This window comes from Cyprinus carpio, chromosome B15 (genome assembly GCF_018340385.1).
Source record: "Cyprinus carpio isolate SPL01 chromosome B15, ASM1834038v1, whole genome shotgun sequence".
Taxonomy (NCBI): Eukaryota; Metazoa; Chordata; class Actinopteri; order Cypriniformes; family Cyprinidae; genus Cyprinus; species Cyprinus carpio.
The window spans coordinates 16,851,178-16,869,401 of NC_056611.1; the positions used below are offsets into that span (position 1 = coordinate 16,851,178).

The 18,224-nt window shown below is 36.4% G+C and overlaps 3 protein-coding genes across 13 annotated transcripts in view; 2 read left to right on the forward strand and 1 right to left on the reverse strand.

Annotated features, from left to right (window-relative positions):
- The first annotated feature begins 705 nt into the window (after positions 1–705).
- On the forward strand, positions 706–4,571 carry si:dkey-182i3.10 (gastrula zinc finger protein XlCGF57.1). Its single transcript, XM_042739503.1, has 4 exons — positions 706–972; positions 1,400–1,622; positions 1,709–1,782; positions 2,419–4,571. The coding sequence occupies exons 1-4, from the start codon at positions 784–786 to the stop codon at positions 3,820–3,822; spliced, it is 1,890 nt and encodes a 629-aa protein (XP_042595437.1). The 5' UTR covers positions 706–783; the 3' UTR covers positions 3,823–4,571.
- Positions 4,572–6,330: 1,759 nt separating this feature from the next.
- si:dkey-182i3.11 (leucine-rich repeat-containing protein 15) lies at positions 6,331–9,396 on the reverse strand. Of its 2 annotated transcripts, XM_019091080.2 has the most exons (3): positions 9,248–9,396; positions 8,903–8,952; positions 6,331–8,616 (listed from the first exon to the last, which is right to left on the reverse strand). In XM_019091080.2, the coding sequence occupies exon 3, from the start codon at positions 8,582–8,584 to the stop codon at positions 6,545–6,547; it is 2,040 nt and encodes a 679-aa protein (XP_018946625.2). In that variant the 5' UTR covers positions 8,585–8,616; positions 8,903–8,952; positions 9,248–9,396; the 3' UTR covers positions 6,331–6,544. The 2 variants fall into 2 exon arrangements, with proteins under 2 accessions (XP_018946625.2, XP_042595438.1); XM_042739504.1 differs by lacking the exon at positions 9,248–9,396 and having other exon boundaries at positions 8,903–9,014.
- Positions 9,397–12,804: 3,408 nt separating this feature from the next.
- mark4b (MAP/microtubule affinity-regulating kinase 4b) overlaps positions 12,805–18,224 on the forward strand; it is a 43,034-nt gene continuing 37,614 nt past the window's right edge. For 3 of the 10 annotated variants that reach the window (XM_042739510.1, XM_042739511.1, XM_042739512.1), the window contains exon 1: positions 12,808–13,746. In XM_042739510.1, coding sequence (XP_042595444.1) covers positions 13,696–13,746 — 51 coding nt within the window. In that variant the 5' untranslated portion in view covers positions 12,808–13,695. Of the gene's footprint in view, positions 13,747–18,224 lie in introns of all 10 variants that reach the window. The other 7 variants (XM_042739509.1, XM_042739514.1, XM_042739513.1 and 4 more) reach the window with 5 other exon arrangements.

Consider the following 18,224-nt stretch of genomic DNA (forward strand, 5'->3'; position numbering starts at 1 on the left):
AAATGTGTTAATACATACATACATACACACATACAATATAAATTAATGTATATAATTTCACATATATATATATATTTACATTTATATTTATATTTATGATGCACAGAGAGTTTCAGGCAGACAAGTTAATTATAAATGATAACATTTACAGATAAAAATCATAATGAAACATTTTAATTAAAGAAAAACATTAAAATTTTATACAAAATCCAAATTATGTATATTCTATTAAAATTTCTAAGAGAGTATTCTAATCTAAAAATCTTCAGAAGTCAAAAGACAAAATCAAAGATATATCACCAGAGGTTTATGTCTGACCGATAATGTCAAAGGAGTTTATCCATCGTGTCATTACCATAGACTGTATAAAAACAGGTCATTACCTACCCCTTACCAAATGTTTTTCACCACCTAAATTAGCTTGAAGTCAGGACTGGGTGACGTTGACATGACAATAAAAATAAATGGAATAAATAAGATTGGATAAAAATAAAGATGGGGGTCATGGTTTTACATCCTCTGAGCAAAATGTACCTTCTTGCCAAATATCTTGTCATAAAGAATAACTAATAATGAATATACAATATAAATGAATAGGAAAAATATAACAATAATACGTTTTGTCAAACGTAGTGTAGTAATAGCTGTAGTGTAAATAACATAGACATATGTCTATGGTAAATAACCTCCAGTCCAGTGAGGGGCAGCAGTGATCATAAGTGCGTCACTACTCAATACAAGAGAACATACAACGAACACGGGAATGGCTTTATTGAAAATGTTATGATTTCGGTCACCGAAAACAGTAACGGGAGAATAATGTCGTTGCTGGAGTCTGAGGTTGTCTCTGTTCTGGAGACACTCGTAAAGACAACGGTAAATGAAATGGCGAAAGTCGTGGACTCATCAGGCATAACGTTACCTTCACAAACTCACGCTACAGCAGACAAGTCTGTCACGCTGGACTTCACGGTAAGTGTTCTAAAAGTGCACGGAATTTGCGTTTTCTTGCTTGCTGCGTTTGTTTTTAAGCTATACTTCATAACGTGCATGATTTGATTAAAATATGATTAAATGTTTTTAGTAAATAACCTAATACAACTATCTCAGAGTCACAGATTTAGTAATCATTTAAACGTAATATTTAGCATTTTGTAGCCTTGTTAAAAATTGTAGCATTCTTTTAAATTGTGACACCCGGATAACTTTATTTTGAGTAAATAATTTCATTCCAGTTTCTCAGTTTGTTTACAAATTTGACTGCATTAGTATAGCTCAGACATGGGCTAACAATCCTGTTATCAAAGTTATTGTGAGAAAAAGTGGTCCTGTAGCTAATCCTTGCTGATTGACAGCTTAATGTCGGCTAATTTATAGTTGATTTGTTCCTATATTTCAGACACAGTTGAACTCTGTGTTAGAACGTAATGCAAAGGAAGCTGTGGAGAAAATATGCCAGCTTTTCTCTGCCCTTCTGCCCAAAGAAATGACTCCAAGTGCACAGGATGACTTGAAAACCAGACTGAAGCAAGCTGAGAAGCAGCACAAGACTTTACAAGGAGAGGCTAATCTAACTGACAGTGGTCTTCAAAGAAGTCCGTCCACTGACCAGCTTACTCTAGGTGAGATTCAGTGCTTACGCTTCATCCACACCACTGTGCTTCTCAGAGCATATCTTCAAGATTTCTAATCTGCTGTTCCTTTGCAGTCTCTGCGGAGAAAATCGCCATTGTTGTGAGCCTGGGACAGGAGGAGATCGTAGACACAGACCATGTGAAAACAGTAAGTCATTCACACATAATAGAGCGCAACAGTTCGGTTCTGATGTATAATTGTTGAGTTTTCAGTATAGAAGTACCCAAATTCTAAAGAGCGGCCAGAAAAATAATTCTCCCTACACTCTAAAAATTGTTGAAATATTATAAATATTTGAATATTTTGCAATTATGTTGAAATAAATAGTTTTGTGTTTGTAATCTGTGAGTATGAGGCTTTAGTTTTATATTGTAACACTATTTATCATTATCTGGTTACTATTTACAATGCTGCATCAATTACACTCGAGGTTTATAATTCATTTCAGAGATTGTTGGTTTGGTTCAAGGTTAAAAACACTTTATTTAAAAAAATTTTTTTACATTAACAATAAGAAAAAAATGCTTCTTGAGGACCAAATCAGCATATTAGAATGATTTCTGAAGTAACATGTGATGCTAAGTAATGACTAGTAATGAAAATTCAGCTTTGTCATCAAAGGAATAAATAATTTCAAAATACATTCAAACAAAAAAGGGTAATAATGTTTCTATATATTACAAAACATTTTACTAACCCCAAACATTTGAACTTTAGCGTATACTGCAATAATACATTCCTTTCGTGTTGACCTAAATTGTTCTCTTTTTGTGTTTTGAAAAGCCCACTAAAACACAGAAGACGGCAATCATTAGGGCAGAAAAGTCAGCGGATTGTTCAGAAAACAGCATGCATCCTCAGTTTGTGGTGTTGCAGGACAATGATGCTGCGGACATCAGCCTCCCGGGACTACAAAATACTAAAAACTCCTCTGGGGCTCAGGATGATGCGAAAGCATCTAGAAGTCTGAGTGTGTCAAAAAGCAGAGGTGTGCGGGTGAGCCGTCAGAAGAAAGGTAAAACACTCAGCTGTAAACAATGTAGAAGGAAATTTGACTCGGTTGTTCTGTTGAGAGCTCATCAGGTCGTTCATGTGGCGGCAGAGAAACCCTTTAGCTGCTCGCAGTGTGGTCGGCGTTTTGGAAGTAAAGGCAGTTTAGATGTACACTACCAGCTTCATAGTGACCAGAGCCCTTATGTTTGCAATCAATGCGGCAAGACCTTCACCGAACACAAACAGCTGAAGGGTCACCAGAGGATTCATAACGAAGACAAGACTTTCACCTGCCAAATTTGTGGGAAGTCTTTTCATCAAGCTTACTGTCTCAGGAAGCATCTGGTCGTGCATTCAGGAGAGAAGCTGCATAAATGTGACGTATGTGAGAAGAGCTTCAACTTTCGCAACAACCTACTTCGCCACAAGAGGATCCATACAGGCGAGAAGCCGTTCACCTGCCAGACATGTGGACGAAGTTTCAACCAGCTCGATTCGCTGAAGGCACACCGTCTAACTCACACCGGCGAGAAACCACACAAATGCAAAATGTGCAATCAGGGCTTTGTCCAGAAGTTTCTGCTGCGGCTGCATGAGGGAAAGTACACAGGACAAAACGGACACCACTGTTGTGTATGCGGGATAGTCTTGGGTTGCTTAAACACCCTAAAAATGCATCTGCCGATTCATGAGGGACAGTTGCCGGTCAATTGTACAGTGTGCAGCGAGACCCTCAGTTCCATCAACACCTTGAAATCTCACCAGCACAAACACTCTGTGACTAACAAACACAGCTGTTGTTTGTGTGGGAAGTCCTTTCAGAGTGTGGCCGGTGTGAAAACTCACGAAAGGGTTCATACGGGAGAAAAGCCCTTTGTCTGTTCGGTGTGCGGGAAGACATTTCGGCAGCAGAACTGCCTTAAGGCTCACCAGACCTCACATAGCGGTGAAAAGCCTTTTAGTTGTGACACATGCGGGAAAGGTTTTTCCACCTTGGGAAATCTCCGTCGACATCAGCGCATACACACCGGAGAAAAGCCGTTCAAATGCGCCGAGTGCGGGCGGGAATTTAACCAGTCGAATTCGCTCAAAGCTCACATGCATATTCATACGGGAGAGAAGCAGTACGTGTGTGACAAGTGTGGGAAGAGTTTTGCTTATCTCAGAAATTTGAGGTGCCATAAATGTGTATAAATTTTAAAGGCATCATTCACCTGAAAAAGAAAATTCTGTCATTTTTTACTCTTGATATGGTGACGTAAACACCACTGGAGCCTGTTGACTTTATTGTATTGACAAAAAAGACATTTCTAAAAATATCTTCTTTTGTGTTCCAACAAAAAATGTGTAAATGAGTAAATGATGGCTGAATAGGGGTGTGCGATATTGACAAAAAATAATATCTTGATATTTTCTGGGATTTTATCAATAACGATAATTAATGGTAATATTTGGAGAAAATCTGCACTCTTATTGTGAAATTGATTATTAACTATATGAAATGGTATAAATATATACATGTTCTGCCATCATGTGAATTTGAATTTGTGATCATTCTTAATGCATTTAATAGACTGAATCATACAGTGAAAGAAGGCACTCTAATACATGCACACTAGTCTAGACTGCACTTAATGTTTGCGTGCGCTCTGTAGGGGTGTTTTGAATGTTTTTTGCAAAATACTCGATAATGTCAAATCGCATGTTGTTAAAACAACAATTACGATATCATCGCAGATGATATATATCGCATACCCCTATGGCAGAATTTACATTTTTGGGTAAACTATTCTTTTAAGTTACACAGTTTAACTGTTCCAAATAGACCAGACAGGGTTAGTGTGTCTTCATTTCCATATGCTGATTTCTTCAGTCAGATATAAATACTTCCGTGAAAAATATCCCTTAAAAAATACTTTGACAAATAAATCAAAGTCAACATATTATCTAATGATCTAATGATTTTTCTCTTTTTTTTTTTTACCTTGTAGGGCTGTCTTTTTAAAATAGGGAAATTATTATTATTATTATTATTTTACTGCACACAAAAAAGTTAAATGAAAAAGAACTGTGATAAGTTTGTGAATTGTGATCTTGTTAAGATCAAATCAGAACATCCATTTATCAACAAAATGTTTCTTCTTAGGGATTTTTTTTTCAGTTCACAAGTTATCCCTTTAAGATTGAGGACCATCTTAAAGGGATAGCTTACCCAAATATGAAATTTCTGTCATCATTTATTCACTCTCCTGTTGTCCCAGATGTGTATGACTTATTTTTTCAATGGAACACAAACAGCTTTTTCAAAAAAATAATCCATCTCTGTCAGACCATGTAATGTAAGTGTAAGTGCACCCTTAAAAGTTAGCACGTTGTGAATCTCTTGCAAGAAGTCACGTTCCTCTGTGCTTCCACATCGTTTCTCGTGTGAGCTTCAATACAGCTTTTTTCATTTTTAACTGCAGTATCCCTTTAAGAACTGTGAGCAACATGCATATAATGATATATTTGATAATTTTATTTATATATATATATATATATATATATATATATATATATATATATATATATATATATATATATATATATCCTACATTATTTGATTTGTCTAGGTTCTAGTTGGTTACATGGTCTGTAATAGTACTTTGTTGATTTGCCACCATTTGTTTTGAATTAACATACTTTAAATATTAGTCAAGGCAATACTGTATTACTAATACTGAGCTGGTCCCACAAAAGTCAAAACATTATTTGTTGTAGTTTTTCTGACTTTGTCTACATTCATTTCCTAGATGTTTAATCATTCCACTCTATTTTATTCTTAGGGTGATGATACACGAGGCAAATTTTTTAACAATGTTGTCAGGCAACTTTGGTTTATATTGCCATCAATGGACAACCAGGTGAAACACAGGTCCCAGAACCAATATAAACCAATATAAAGTATCCAAATAGAAATTTGTTACCCATTCTCAATGGGAAAGTGCCAAAGCAACATTGCTTAAAAAAGTTGCCTGGCAAAATTGCTTAGAAAGTTGCCCTGTGTATCATCAGCCTTAGTTTCCACATTAATTGAAAAACCTCTGCATTTATAACTGTAGAGACAACAAAAACTAGTAAAATATAATTTCGATGTAGTTGTTTCAAGGCATTCATCTTCTAGTAAAGCCAGTCTCTACATAGTAGCATGATTACTTTTAAATCTCTATTCCTGACACATTACAGTGATTAAATTATGGAAAAGGGTGGGGTGGGTAGAATCTAAAATTCTACATGCTTGATGTCCAAAACATTTGTCAAAATGTTAACCTTAATCAAGAATTTATTTATATATATATATATATATATATATATATATATATATATATATATATATATATATACACACACACATAAATTTGAATTAATATCCTTTTTGTCAGGTTCTAGTCATTATTGACAAGCTAGGCCACTAAAATTAAGAAGTGCACAGAAAATGTGATCAAACCTAGTTTTGCAGAAAATTAACCGCAGTTTGCGTCCGGTCATACATCCTTGTTTAGAGACCTATATAAAATTCTTAGAAACACTCTCTGGGTTCTGAATCTTCTCTGGGTTCTGAAATGAGTAAGTGGAAATTCCCTCTAGCAGCATCAGCATGTGGCATTTTTAAAATTGCATAATCCTGTCACACACAGAAGTAAAGAGGCTGTAAGTATTTGACATAGCAGTTTATTTTATGGAAAACATAACATCTCAGATAGATCATATTTCAGTGTTTCATGGAATATCATCATGTATATTGCTCCTCTGATGCCAACAGTTGCATGCGTTTCAGAGGTCAAAAGCATAAATCATTTGCATGCAAGAAGCGATGGTTGCGAGTCTCAATACTAACACACATCTCAGGGTTTAGCACAGCACAGATAGCTAGATCTCAGAATAAAAGAAAACTCAGAGTGAAAGCAATGAGAACCATTAATTTCTCTGTGTTAAAAGAGATAGGTGCAGAATTTGCACAATGCTGTGATAATGAATATGGGAAAAGAGCTGGATAGGAAAGATGTTGACCAGAAGAGCACATGGGTGTAGTTTTTACTAAGCGAGTATTATTGTTAAACCACTGACTTATATAAAGAATGAACACACAAGAGCAATCCCATGGATTCCCATTAAGATAGATAAGCCTTAGATTTGCTAAAGGCATCAGAGTCCCTTTGTCCATATAGCGCAGTTGATTAAATTTAATATCAAGTTCGCGTAACATCACTAAGCCATCAAACTGTTTTGGATGAATGTGCTGGATCTGGTTTCTGTCCAAATGGAGCTCTTCCAATCTGGATAGAGCAGAAAACACTTTGGTGGGCAAATGTGTGAGCTGGTTGTTTTCCAAGTAGAGCCTTTTGAGATTTATCAAAGATGTGAAGATGTCATCTGGAAGTTTATCGAGAGCATTAAATCTCAGATACAGCTCTCTCAATGCCGACAGATCTTTGAAGGCATCAGAAGAGATGGAATGCAATTTATTGTTGGACAAATCCAGAACCCTCAGTTTTGTAAGACCTGTGAAAAATCCAATAGGGATGATTTCTATCTGGTTTTCATTGAGTAACAACTCCCGTAAATGACTAAGACTAGTCAGGAGATCTGCAAAGGGTCTTGACAGGTTGTTGTTGCTGAGTTTCAGAGTCTGTAGATTGACTAATTGTTTAAAGGACCATTTTGGAATGGAACTGATATGATTGTTCTCCAGGTTAAGATCCCTCAGATGGCGTGTCCTTTTGAAGAGGTGCAATGGAATCTTCATAAGGTCATTGTTGGAAAGGCCGAGATGCTTAAGTTTCCTCAGCTTTAAAAATGTGTGTGAATCGAGCTCCGAAATGTGATTGTTGTCCAGTTGTAGATCCTGCAAAGCTGAAAGTGGGTGAAAGAGGTCCGGTGGAATTACAGAAATACTATTGCTGTCCAGCTGAATTTCTGTTACCCTGCTTAAGTTATTGAACAAGCCGTTAGGAAGCAACGTCAGATCGTTGTGATACAAATTAAGGCTCTCAAGCTTTCCCAAGTCCTGAAACACATGTGACGTTAGCATCTGCAGCTGATTGAAACTCAGATCCAGCGCGCCCAGCTGGAAAAGACCTCTGAGTGAACCGTTGGACATGGAAACAAGAGCATTATGACTCAAATCCAAATGCTTCAGCATGGGAATCTCAGAGAAAATGTCCTCAGGAATTGAAGTTATGTGATTTTTTTGAAGATAGAGGCTAGTGAGGTTCTGAGTGTCCTGAAGGACACCGGTAGGTACGGCAACTATTCCATTTCGACTAAGATCGAGGTGATTTAGCCCTATGGCACCCTTAAAACTCCCATTACCTAAACTTTTTAGATTGTTCAATGACAGATAAATTTGATGTAGATGTGTGCAGTTCTCAAACACACCTACCTCGACCATCTCGATCATGTTATTTCTGAGTTGAAGGTCCTTAAGGACGGGAGCTCCATCTAGGACCCCATAGGATAAACTTAATATCTTATTCATATTCAGATTAAGGATCTGAAGCTTGGTCAGACCATAAAGGAACTCCTGAGGAAGTGTTTCAATGTAGTTGTCACTGAGATCTAACATTTTGAGGTTCAACAGCCCCTGAAACTGTCTTGGTGTTAATGCGCTCAGTCTATTTCCACTCAGAAATAGCTTTGTAAGATTGCTAATGTTCTGCCAGTTGGTTTCGAGTGACAAGTTGAAGACATTCTTGGTGAGATCGAGAATCGACAATCCTTCCAAACCTTCATCTGGGAGAGCTTGAATCATATTGTGTGTAGCATATAATTGCTTGGTATTCTGAGGCAGATGAGGGAGCTCCAGAAGTCTCTGGTTCGAACAAATTATGATGTCATGATCTTCACATTTGCAGGGTCTCGGACAGGCGTCGACCACTGCGATGAGAGCCAAAACCATTGACAAAAGCCACAACATTTTAATGATGTGATCCGCAGGAATCTTGAAACCTAGAAGTTAGATTGTGACACAATGTGAAACCAGGCATATGTATATATATTCAAATGTTCTCACTTTCATTTTAAACAACTGACTGTGAGTTTTGAGACGGAATGAAAGCATTTTTTTTTGCAGTAAATCCATTCCCAGCCACCAATTTGATAATTTTTCATTAGTATTTGAAATTATTAATAATGTAGCATATAAAAATCAAATAATGTGCCTATATGTTTACACACAATTAATGAATCAGCTAATTTGATATCTCTTTGAAATTACTCTTCAAGACAGACTTACCTGCACAAAGATCCAGCCTGCAAAACGGAGTGCTTGTGAAGTCAAATGTCCTGTATCGCAATAGAATAACAAAAAAAAGACCTGTCAGCAGAACAACTGAGCTTAAAAGGCCCTATCTGTGATGTCACATGCGAAAATCATCTTAACCACAATTGAAATCTTACCACAGCTTAATCTCACCACAGATAAACTCAGCAAACATGTTAGATAACAAAACAATACAAACAGGTGAATAGGAACTGTGAATGACAATCACTGCCAAAGTTTTTAATGAAATGCATACATACATAAATATATTGATATTGATATAGCAGTGAAAAGTGGTGTTCTAGATTCTCAACTCACCAACAAGCTTTTCCTTGATAAATAAAGCAGTCACCATTCAGGGGGTGTTGGAGTCCTGTTTGCAAGCTGATGTAGTCCTTTTTTAGTCAGTTTCTCTGTTTTTTTAAACTTGCCTTAAATAATGTGGAAGCTCTTTATTCACAGTCTGACAAAATATGGAACTAAATTAATACACTGTCCATTATTAACCAATAGATGGCGCAGTTGAGAAGAACGATGGCTTTTCTTTGCTCATTCAAAAGCAAATTACTGACATTGTCAGAACTGGACAGTCACCAGATTTTGCGGGAGATGGTTTTGCTAATGTCCAGCATAGTCCCACAAGTCAGTCCAATGCAGCCATGATGCAGTTGGTTGATGTTTATCAGTTATCCAGAAAATAGAAAGTTCTGAATTCAGGGCTGTTGAGGGATGGGTTGGGGTTTGGTTGGAGATAGGGCGAATTGCCCTGAAGTGGGACACTGCCTAATGTGGGACACCTAAGGTCTAGTGTTTGTAGCTCCACCATGAAAGTGGAGAGTTGGGTCTGGCTGCAGAACTTGCACTTGCACCTTCCTCAGACTTGCTCAGAGTTGCACTCTCAGACACTTGCTCTTCCGCTAGTGACATCACTTGCAGTCTTTATTTTTATATTTTGTTCTATTTAATTATTATTTTTTTTGTTTGAATCTCTCAACATTTACAACAGCAGCCATGTATTGAAGACAAAGAAAAAATAAACTAAAATTACAAAGGCAATCGCCACTTGCACGTCTCTCAGCTACCTGCGACGTCACTTGCAGTCAACACAAATCATGCGTGTTGCCAATGGAGACAAGATGCTGTGGTGATTAAACGATTAAAACTAATTTAGTACCTGTGTAAAGCGTCCTGCAAGAAAAAGACAAGAACCCCGCAAATCCGCGGCCACAGAAACAGCAGAAATATGAATGCAGTGCGCAAACTTATTGCGTTTTTTTGACAAACCTCAATATGGCTTAATGTATTAAGATGGCTATTAAAATATCAAATTCAATATAGTTTATTAATATAATGAATAATTTATAAAACATGGCAAACATGCATAATAATAGACTAGATGTATAAAAGACCAAACTCAATAAGCTCCTCTTCATTATTCTAAAAGTGAAAAAAAATAAAATAATAATAATTAAAATATGCATAACTAATAGGTATGTAGCAAGCAGTGAGCCCAGAATAAAAAGCAACACGCAAAGTTTCGCGTTAAGCGTTTTTCCATATAGAATAACTTCTACAGCTCTTTTATATCATTGTCTTTGTCCATTAAGATACTTACGTGTTTATATTTATAATGATTTTCTATGCCAGGACAATGTGTTTAACGTTAATCATAACGCATTGATGCATCAAATTGTGGTCTGTATATACTTTAAGTGAAAGACATATAGGCTCCTGAATTGTGGCCACATTAAGTGTTTTTGCTGTATTGAAGGACAAGTGAAAGTTTGCGCATTGTGGTTTATGCCCATTGTTAAATTAACTATATATTACAGTGATTTTTTGTCGACTGCAAGAGGTAGCTGAGAATGCAAGTAGCAAACATAATTTAGCTGTCTTCAACACCTGCTAAGTAAAATGGATTCACAACAAAAAGGAACAAAATAAAAAATACTGTTAGTGATGATGCGCAAGTGTCCTGGTGTCTGCAAGTCACATGCAAGGCAGCCTGCTTCTCGAAACTATTTCTATGTGATCATTAATGAGTCATCAAACAGGAAGCACCTTGTTATTGATGACATTGAGTTTTCTAAGGGTTAAGCGCAGATACTATGTATTAACTGGTTAATCACATTTCCTAGTGTTCCAAATGGTTTCGAAAAGAGTGGGACAGTACTTATGAAATTGCATGTTGTGACATTTTTTTTAGTAAAAGTGTTTTAGAGAATTAACACAGTACTTCAACCAGTCAGAAATGTGTGGTGTGTCTTGGTTTGTGGGGAATTTTTTTTTTTTATATTTGTGTTTTTTTATGGATGTTATGATTGTTTCTAGAGATGTAATGAGTTATTGATGTAGTTCTAAGGTTAGCGCAGGCTGGTTATCAAAAAGACTTTTATGATTGCATGTTCCAATAGGCATAGGCTAAAATGAACTAGAGAACAGTAAGAAATCTAAATAATATAGGCCTATGATAATAGTTGCTTAATGTCTTTGTAATGAATGCATCAAAACTATTATATTGTATTATTTGTCTGATGATGTTCAGTTATCCGTATTTTAATGCAAAGCAAGGACCCCAAATGTGTGAGGGATCCCCTTTCACATAAGTTATATTTCAGAAATACCTATTTTTTAACCATCAATTAAATTATTTAAATATTAGCCAATATGGAAAATGTATTTATTTAATATTAAATAATTGCATATTTTTTCTACTCATATTAAAGCCATTCTAATTCAGCAAATTTTTCAATTAGGATTAAAATGTATAGCTTTACAAAAAATAGTGGCATGAAACCACAGAGCCAAACGTGACTGTAGAAATATTATAAACATAATATCTAAAATAAAATAATTTGTTTTATATTTTAATATTATTTTAAACTGTAATTTATTTCTTATAATGGCAAAGTTTAATTTTCAGCAGGCAATATTCCAGTCTTTGGTGTCACGTGATGCTGCAGATATGCTGGTTTGGTGTTCAAAAATATTTCTTATTGTTATAAATGTTTAAAATGGTTGAAAAGTTTGTTTTTGTGGAATATTTTTTCAAGATTGTTTGATGAACAGAATATTAAAAAGAACAGCACTTTTCAAAATGTCCATGCTAAATAAAAGTATTAATTTCTTTCAAAACAAGTCTTACTGGCCCAAACGTTTGAATGGTATTATATTATATTATTAATATTTGTGGTTAATGAAATTTCTTTGTAGTACTGTTTGTATCTGCATAAGTCTTCTTAATTCAGCAATGCAGAATATATGTGACCCTGGAGCACAAAACCAGTCACGAGTAACATGGGTATATTTGTAGCAATTGTCAAAAATACATTGTATGGATCAAAATTATCGATTTTTCTTTTATGCCAAAAATCATTAGGATATTTAGTAAAGATCATGCTCCATGAAGATATTTTGTAAATTTCCTACCATAAATAAATCAAAACTTCATTTCTGATTAGTAATATGCATCGCTAAGAACTCCATTTGGACTACTTTAAATGTGATTTTCTCAATATTTAGAATTTTTTTATTTTGCACCCTCAGATTCCAGATTTTTAAAATAGTTGTATCTCAGCCAAATATTGTTGTTATTATTTATTCAACTTTCAGATTATGTATAAATCTATTTTTTTTTTTTTTAATGACCTTTATGACTGGTTTTGTGGTCCTAGGTCGCATATGTCATCGTTCATAGACAAAATATGATATTATGCAGATGCATTTCGAATCGTTCCAAGGCCCAGGTTGTACTAGCGTACAGTGACCAGCTGGAGGAGTGGTAGACATTTATTTTGGCATCCGTTTGTCTGGCGATGGGTCTCGCTACATGAATGAATGAAGAGTCAGTGTGTTTAGGACCATGGGGGAAGGGTGTGTGTGTGTGTGTGTGTGTGTGTGTGTGTGTGTGTGAGCGTCCGCCGCAGCCCTGCCCAGCCTATTCTTTCTCCTGACGTCCTTCCTTGATGCCAGTGTCACACGCTGCTGGAGATAAACATTTTACATCCACTGTACAGTTTTTATGTTTGGGAACATTGACATACCCTGCCTCCTCGAAAAGGATATTGTTCACTGGTCTTTGTTGGGACGGGAGTGCGCTCGAGATATGCTTTATAGTTTGGATTTCGTATAGTACGCGCTGTTGTTTATTTATTATTATTAATATATCGTTTTCCTGGAAATGTACGTTACACAGATGACTCTCTGAAGGGGACACTTAGTCTGCAGGAGTGGTTTATTTTCTCTGGACAACCCAGACTCGCTGAAAAAATGAGTCTGTTTTGCTCTGTTTGATGCTGCGGTAGCTCATTTTTTATTTCTGTTCTGCTTTTGTTTTCTTTCTGTCTGTCTCGTGAAATACAGTCGTTGACGGCTGATGTTTGAGGATTCAACAAACATTTCTGCAAACCAGACGCTGTTTATGGACATGGTATGAGGAGTTGAACGAGACGTTCTCGTCTAGCTAAGGACAAAATGATCTATTGTTCCGGCTAGCCAAACTCCCACAGACATGAGCATCATATAGCCTGTTTTTAATCTTTCTTCTTATCTCACCAGTACTGCGCGAACCATCCAGCAAACTTAACCGAAAATGAGGATTGTTTAAGGGAAACGCTGTACTGGTGGTGGTCGTCTGAGAGGGCAGCGATAGCCTCGCGAGACTGGCTCGGCTGCTGACTGTTTCTTCTTGTGCTGATTCAATTAGCGACTGTCCACGGATCGCTGAAACAAACCCAGGGCTGCTCAAGGCTGAAGCTACGGAGACGATGTCCTCACGCGCCGCGCTGCAGCCGGGAAAAGACAGGAATGCAGACCACGTAAGTGAAAAGTGTTCTTACGTCATTTTATTCCGCTTGACGAGCGGCCGATTTCAGCGTTTGTCGTCAAAAGAAGTGATGCGAGGTGAGACTCGCGAATCGGTTCTTTCGAAACGCTTCGTTCCAAAGGAATGGTTCGAAATAACAGATTCAGCGAGTCTTTTACGTCACCATTAAGACATCCTGGGATGACATATTACATTTTCTGTGTTTACAGTTTCTATGTCACGTATTTCTGTTTATTAACTTTTTTTTTTAATTATTTAAAAAAAAGTTTAGTTTGTTGCAACCAGTATTCTGCTCATAAAAAATCGTAATAGGCCTGTGATTTGTATTGACGTAAAACAAATACATTGGCTTAAAAAAAAAAAAAAAAAAAAACTTTAGTAAAAATGTTTTAAACCGGACACTTTTATGTGTGTTGATAAAACTGCAGTCAGACATACTCAAAGTATGTTGTATTTCCATTTGTAACATTTATTTTATCAGCTATTAAAGCATCTATTGGCCATTGGTCAATTAATTGATTCAATCCCAAAGCTGTTATCCGTTCTCAGTTCACATTGAATCGGACATAACTCAAAAACCGATTCAGTCGAATTCTTCAAAGAGCCAATCGAATCGATTTTGGAAGTCTAAAGAAGATTCGTTAATAGCTCAGTCAGAAGCACTGCCATGAGCCAGAGGTGGGGCTGGAGTTTTATAGATCTGAGGTTGTCAGAAGCGTTTGGGACTGCTATCAAAAATATGTCTCAATTACTTCACAGACTAAAAGGTTACATTGACTAGAACATGAATTTTAAAATGAACAGCATCCTGCCCCTCCCTGAAAACACTGTCACAAATGACTATTGAGAGTAGGCTGTTTCTCTATGGCTGTCTTTGTTGTCGTTTAGCTCATGGAGTAAGAAACTATTTTAAAGACTATCTATAGCATTTAATTTGTAGATGATTGGTTTGCAGTCATTTGTGGTCTGTGTTATGCATGTTGTGCAAAATTTTCTTGGTAACCTCAGGCCTACGTGATGATAAGTTAACCCACTTCTTTTCATGGTTAGTTTTTGAATTCAGTATGTGAATTCAGTTTTTAAGACCAAGCTATGCCTTGTATTCACAGACAGGGCCACAGCAACAAGACACAGCAATAGTTTTCAATATTCAGATTAGTGGTTGATCAATGTAGGTATTTAATGACTTTTTACTGTTGACCTCCCCCAGTCTGAGATATTTGGTTACATCATTGTGTGTATGCCAAACTGCAGTTATACTTCAGTGGCATATTTATGCATCTGTTTTGTTGTATCTTAATTAAAAACATAAAAAGTTGGCATTGTTAATGATGTACACATGTGTAAGTAAACCGATGCCAGACATCTTGTTGTAACATTTTTAAAACAGTGTACAGTATATCAAAACAATACAAAAACATGTTTGCTTCTCAAGGCTTCACACACAGTTAATAAAATTGATATTGGGCTTTCATTCACTTGCATTTTGCAATTTGTATGTCTGTGTATCTTTTTAAAGGCCTTCATGTTTATGATTGCCTCAAGACTTATTAATATTAAATAGTAGCATTTAAGGAATCACTCAAATTTTTTTGCATCATCTACTCACCCTCATGGAGTTCCAAACCTGTATGATCGTATGTTATTTTCCATTCAAAACCAATGGATGTGGACTAGAGGGTTTAAACTTAAAATCTTACCAAAAAGAGACATATAAGTAGTCAAAATTACTGTATAGTATTCTTCCTTATTCATGTTATTGCTTTATATGATGAACAGACTGAAATTAAGTAGATAGAAATGCAAATAATTTTGGAAGTGAATTAGTGATGGTAGAATTTTCATATATATATATATATATTTGGTTCAGCTGTCCCTTAAAGACAGAAATGACAAACTTGTTGCTACAAAGGGCCAAGAATGAATCTTGATTGAGGGCCGTGGGCCAAAAGTAAAAATCAAAGGTCATCAGGTGAAAAATTTTAGAAAAGGTGGCAAGATTGAAGCAAGATAGTTTTTAGTAGACTGTTGCAAATATGGGTTTCACACATTAAGTAATAAACAGTTCAGAAGTGCTGTCTCTGTTTTCACTTAAAACCGTCACATAACTTGTGGTCGGGGAACTTACGGTTACCAAAGCTCTTTATTAAGTAAGTGGAATGTCAGGTGTCAGTTTACTTGGTCTGTCTTGAATAGTTCATAAGGAGATGTAAAAGACATCTGCTTTCCACATTGTTACATCATTTGCCATAATTCGATTGCTTGGAAGAAGGTTGACTGCTTATATTTATTGCTACTGTAATCGGAAATCGGATTATGCGTAATGCAAAAACTATTGACCCACAAAGGGATTCTTAAACTCAGTGACTTAGTGGTGAACGTCATGGATTGAAAAATAAAGAAGAATACATAAAGAAAAAGGAGTGGTTGGCTATGTGAATGAAAGAAGATGATGAAAAGTCTGCATAGTTTGTGATTAAGTTATCCAGCATTAAGTCTGCAAGCACAGACACAGCAACAAGGCATGTCACATAGAGGCACGTCGAGAGCTTCTGGAATGGTGAGAGCTGATGAGATAGAACACAAAGCAAACACAATAGAAAATGCATCTACCAATCTGGGAGGTCATGTAAACTCTCTAGCTATGGAATAAGAGTGGAACGATGATGTAAAAAAAGGCCACAGAAACATCATGTTGCCTCTTTGACTTGACCTAGACTCTATAAACTGGCACTACTGTTTGATTTTTAATTATGTATTGCAACATTTACAGCAGAGCAGACACTTTGAATGATGTCTAAATCAGCTAAAAATCTCTGGTGTGGAATGATAAATATGTATATGTTGGCTACTGTGGGCATTTAGCTTATGCTGCAGTGTTGAAACATTAAAAGAGGAAATTGATTGGTAAAGTAAGTCTGTAAGTGTCTACGCATTTGACTTCCTCCTGTACTTCATCATTGCTGATCTTTTACATGTTTTTACCTGCCATTTACAATATAAATAGCATCTATTTGTGTTTAGAAATTTGACTCTCTACAGTGAGGTAATGAGGAAAAAGGGTGTATAGAATTATTCTTCTATTTGTAAGAGCTTGAAATAAGAAGATACTGCTGATTCAAATGAGCTAATAAAGGGAACAGTTGTAATACATTGCACTTTTTTTTTCAATTTAAAAAAAACAACAATAAAAACTAAAATCAGTTGTTTAAAATGCTAAAAGTGAATTAGCATCACAACTTTATAATGTACAATATGAATCTTTATTCATTTTTGAGATTTGCCGAATATTACATTTAACAATGTTATTAAATAAGTGTTTTGCCTGCAGAATTTTGCTAGTTTGATCTTTGCACCTTAAGATGTATAAGAAGTCTGCCGTTCTTGGCTGTGTGTAGCACCTACAGCTCGGCGTTTTCTTTTGAAGGATCCCAGCATTTGGAGAAAGCGGCAGGAGTTTTAAACAAGGTCGCATTGTTTTAGTCTGATCGTAACATTTTGATTGTTTTCTTAGCCTGTCACAATTTAATGCCGAATTTGCAAACAGTTTCTATTGAGGACGTGGCAACACAAGCTATTGCACTCAATATCAAATTAGCAGCTTGCATGTGAGCACCGTGTTTTGTTTCACACGCTTATACGTCTAAAGGCACAACAGCAACAAATAGTGTTTTTAAAATGATTTCCTTCAAGAGAAACAGTATCACCCTCAGTCTAAATGATAGTTGTGACTGGACATTATGCCTCAACTTTCAGCCAAAAGAAACTCACTAAGCGGATTGTTTTTTATTGTTCCTCAGTAAAGCAGGAAAGCTGATCCAGTGTGGAGGTCAGATAGGCAGGGGAACCACAAGCCTGGTGGCTTGTTTCTGAGGAACTAGTGAGACTTAGGCCTAGACACTCATGTTCTGAATAAAAGAGGCTATTGTGTCTGTTTTATGTGAGGAAAGCAATGAAGTCGAAGGGGTGTCTTTTATAAAGAGAAAACCTATGGCATGCCTTCTTCATAGCGGTACTAGTTTGTTGTGGTGATGCTATTTTGGCAACATCAGTGATGTTAGGTGCTGTCTATGAGTCAGCGTGAATTCACACATTTTGTTGTTCAGCACAAGGAAATTATCTTTCGGTTTGGCTGGTCACTACAAGTAAACATGTTTATCTAGTCTAACCTTTAACTCTGAGCATGTTTTTTTAATCAAAAGGGTGTGTTTAGACCATGAGCAACTATCACACAATCAGCATGTTTGTGTTCTTGTCATTATGGGAGTATTGCACCACCCCCTGTTTCGTTGCCACACCGATTGTTGCTCTTGACAACTGATATTGATGTTGTCTCCTTGTGTATTTGGCTAATGTGTGTGCGCATGAGGGGGTTATGTTACTAGTTGGTGGGGAGGGGGGTTGCAGAGTACGGTTAGCAGATGGGCCTCAGCTGGGGCTTTTTTGTTTGGTGCTTCTCATCTGATGCCA

What these genes read in the sequence shown, in the direction of transcription:
- si:dkey-182i3.11 (XM_019091080.2), bottom strand. Translation starts at nt 8,584, where the DNA reads ATGTTGTGGCTTTTGTCAATGGTTTTGGCTCTCATCGCAGTGGTCGAC.
- si:dkey-182i3.10 (XM_042739503.1), top strand. Translation starts at nt 784, where the DNA reads ATGATTTCGGTCACCGAAAACAGTAACGGGAGAATAATGTCGTTGCTG. An exon ending in CACTGACCAGCTTACTCTAG is followed by an intron (nt 1,623 to 1,708) that starts GTGAGATTCAGT and finishes GTTCCTTTGCAG; the next exon opens with TCTCTGCGGAGAAAATCGCC. An exon ending in ACACAGACCATGTGAAAACA is followed by an intron (nt 1,783 to 2,418) that starts GTAAGTCATTCA and finishes TGTTTTGAAAAG; the next exon opens with CCCACTAAAACACAGAAGAC.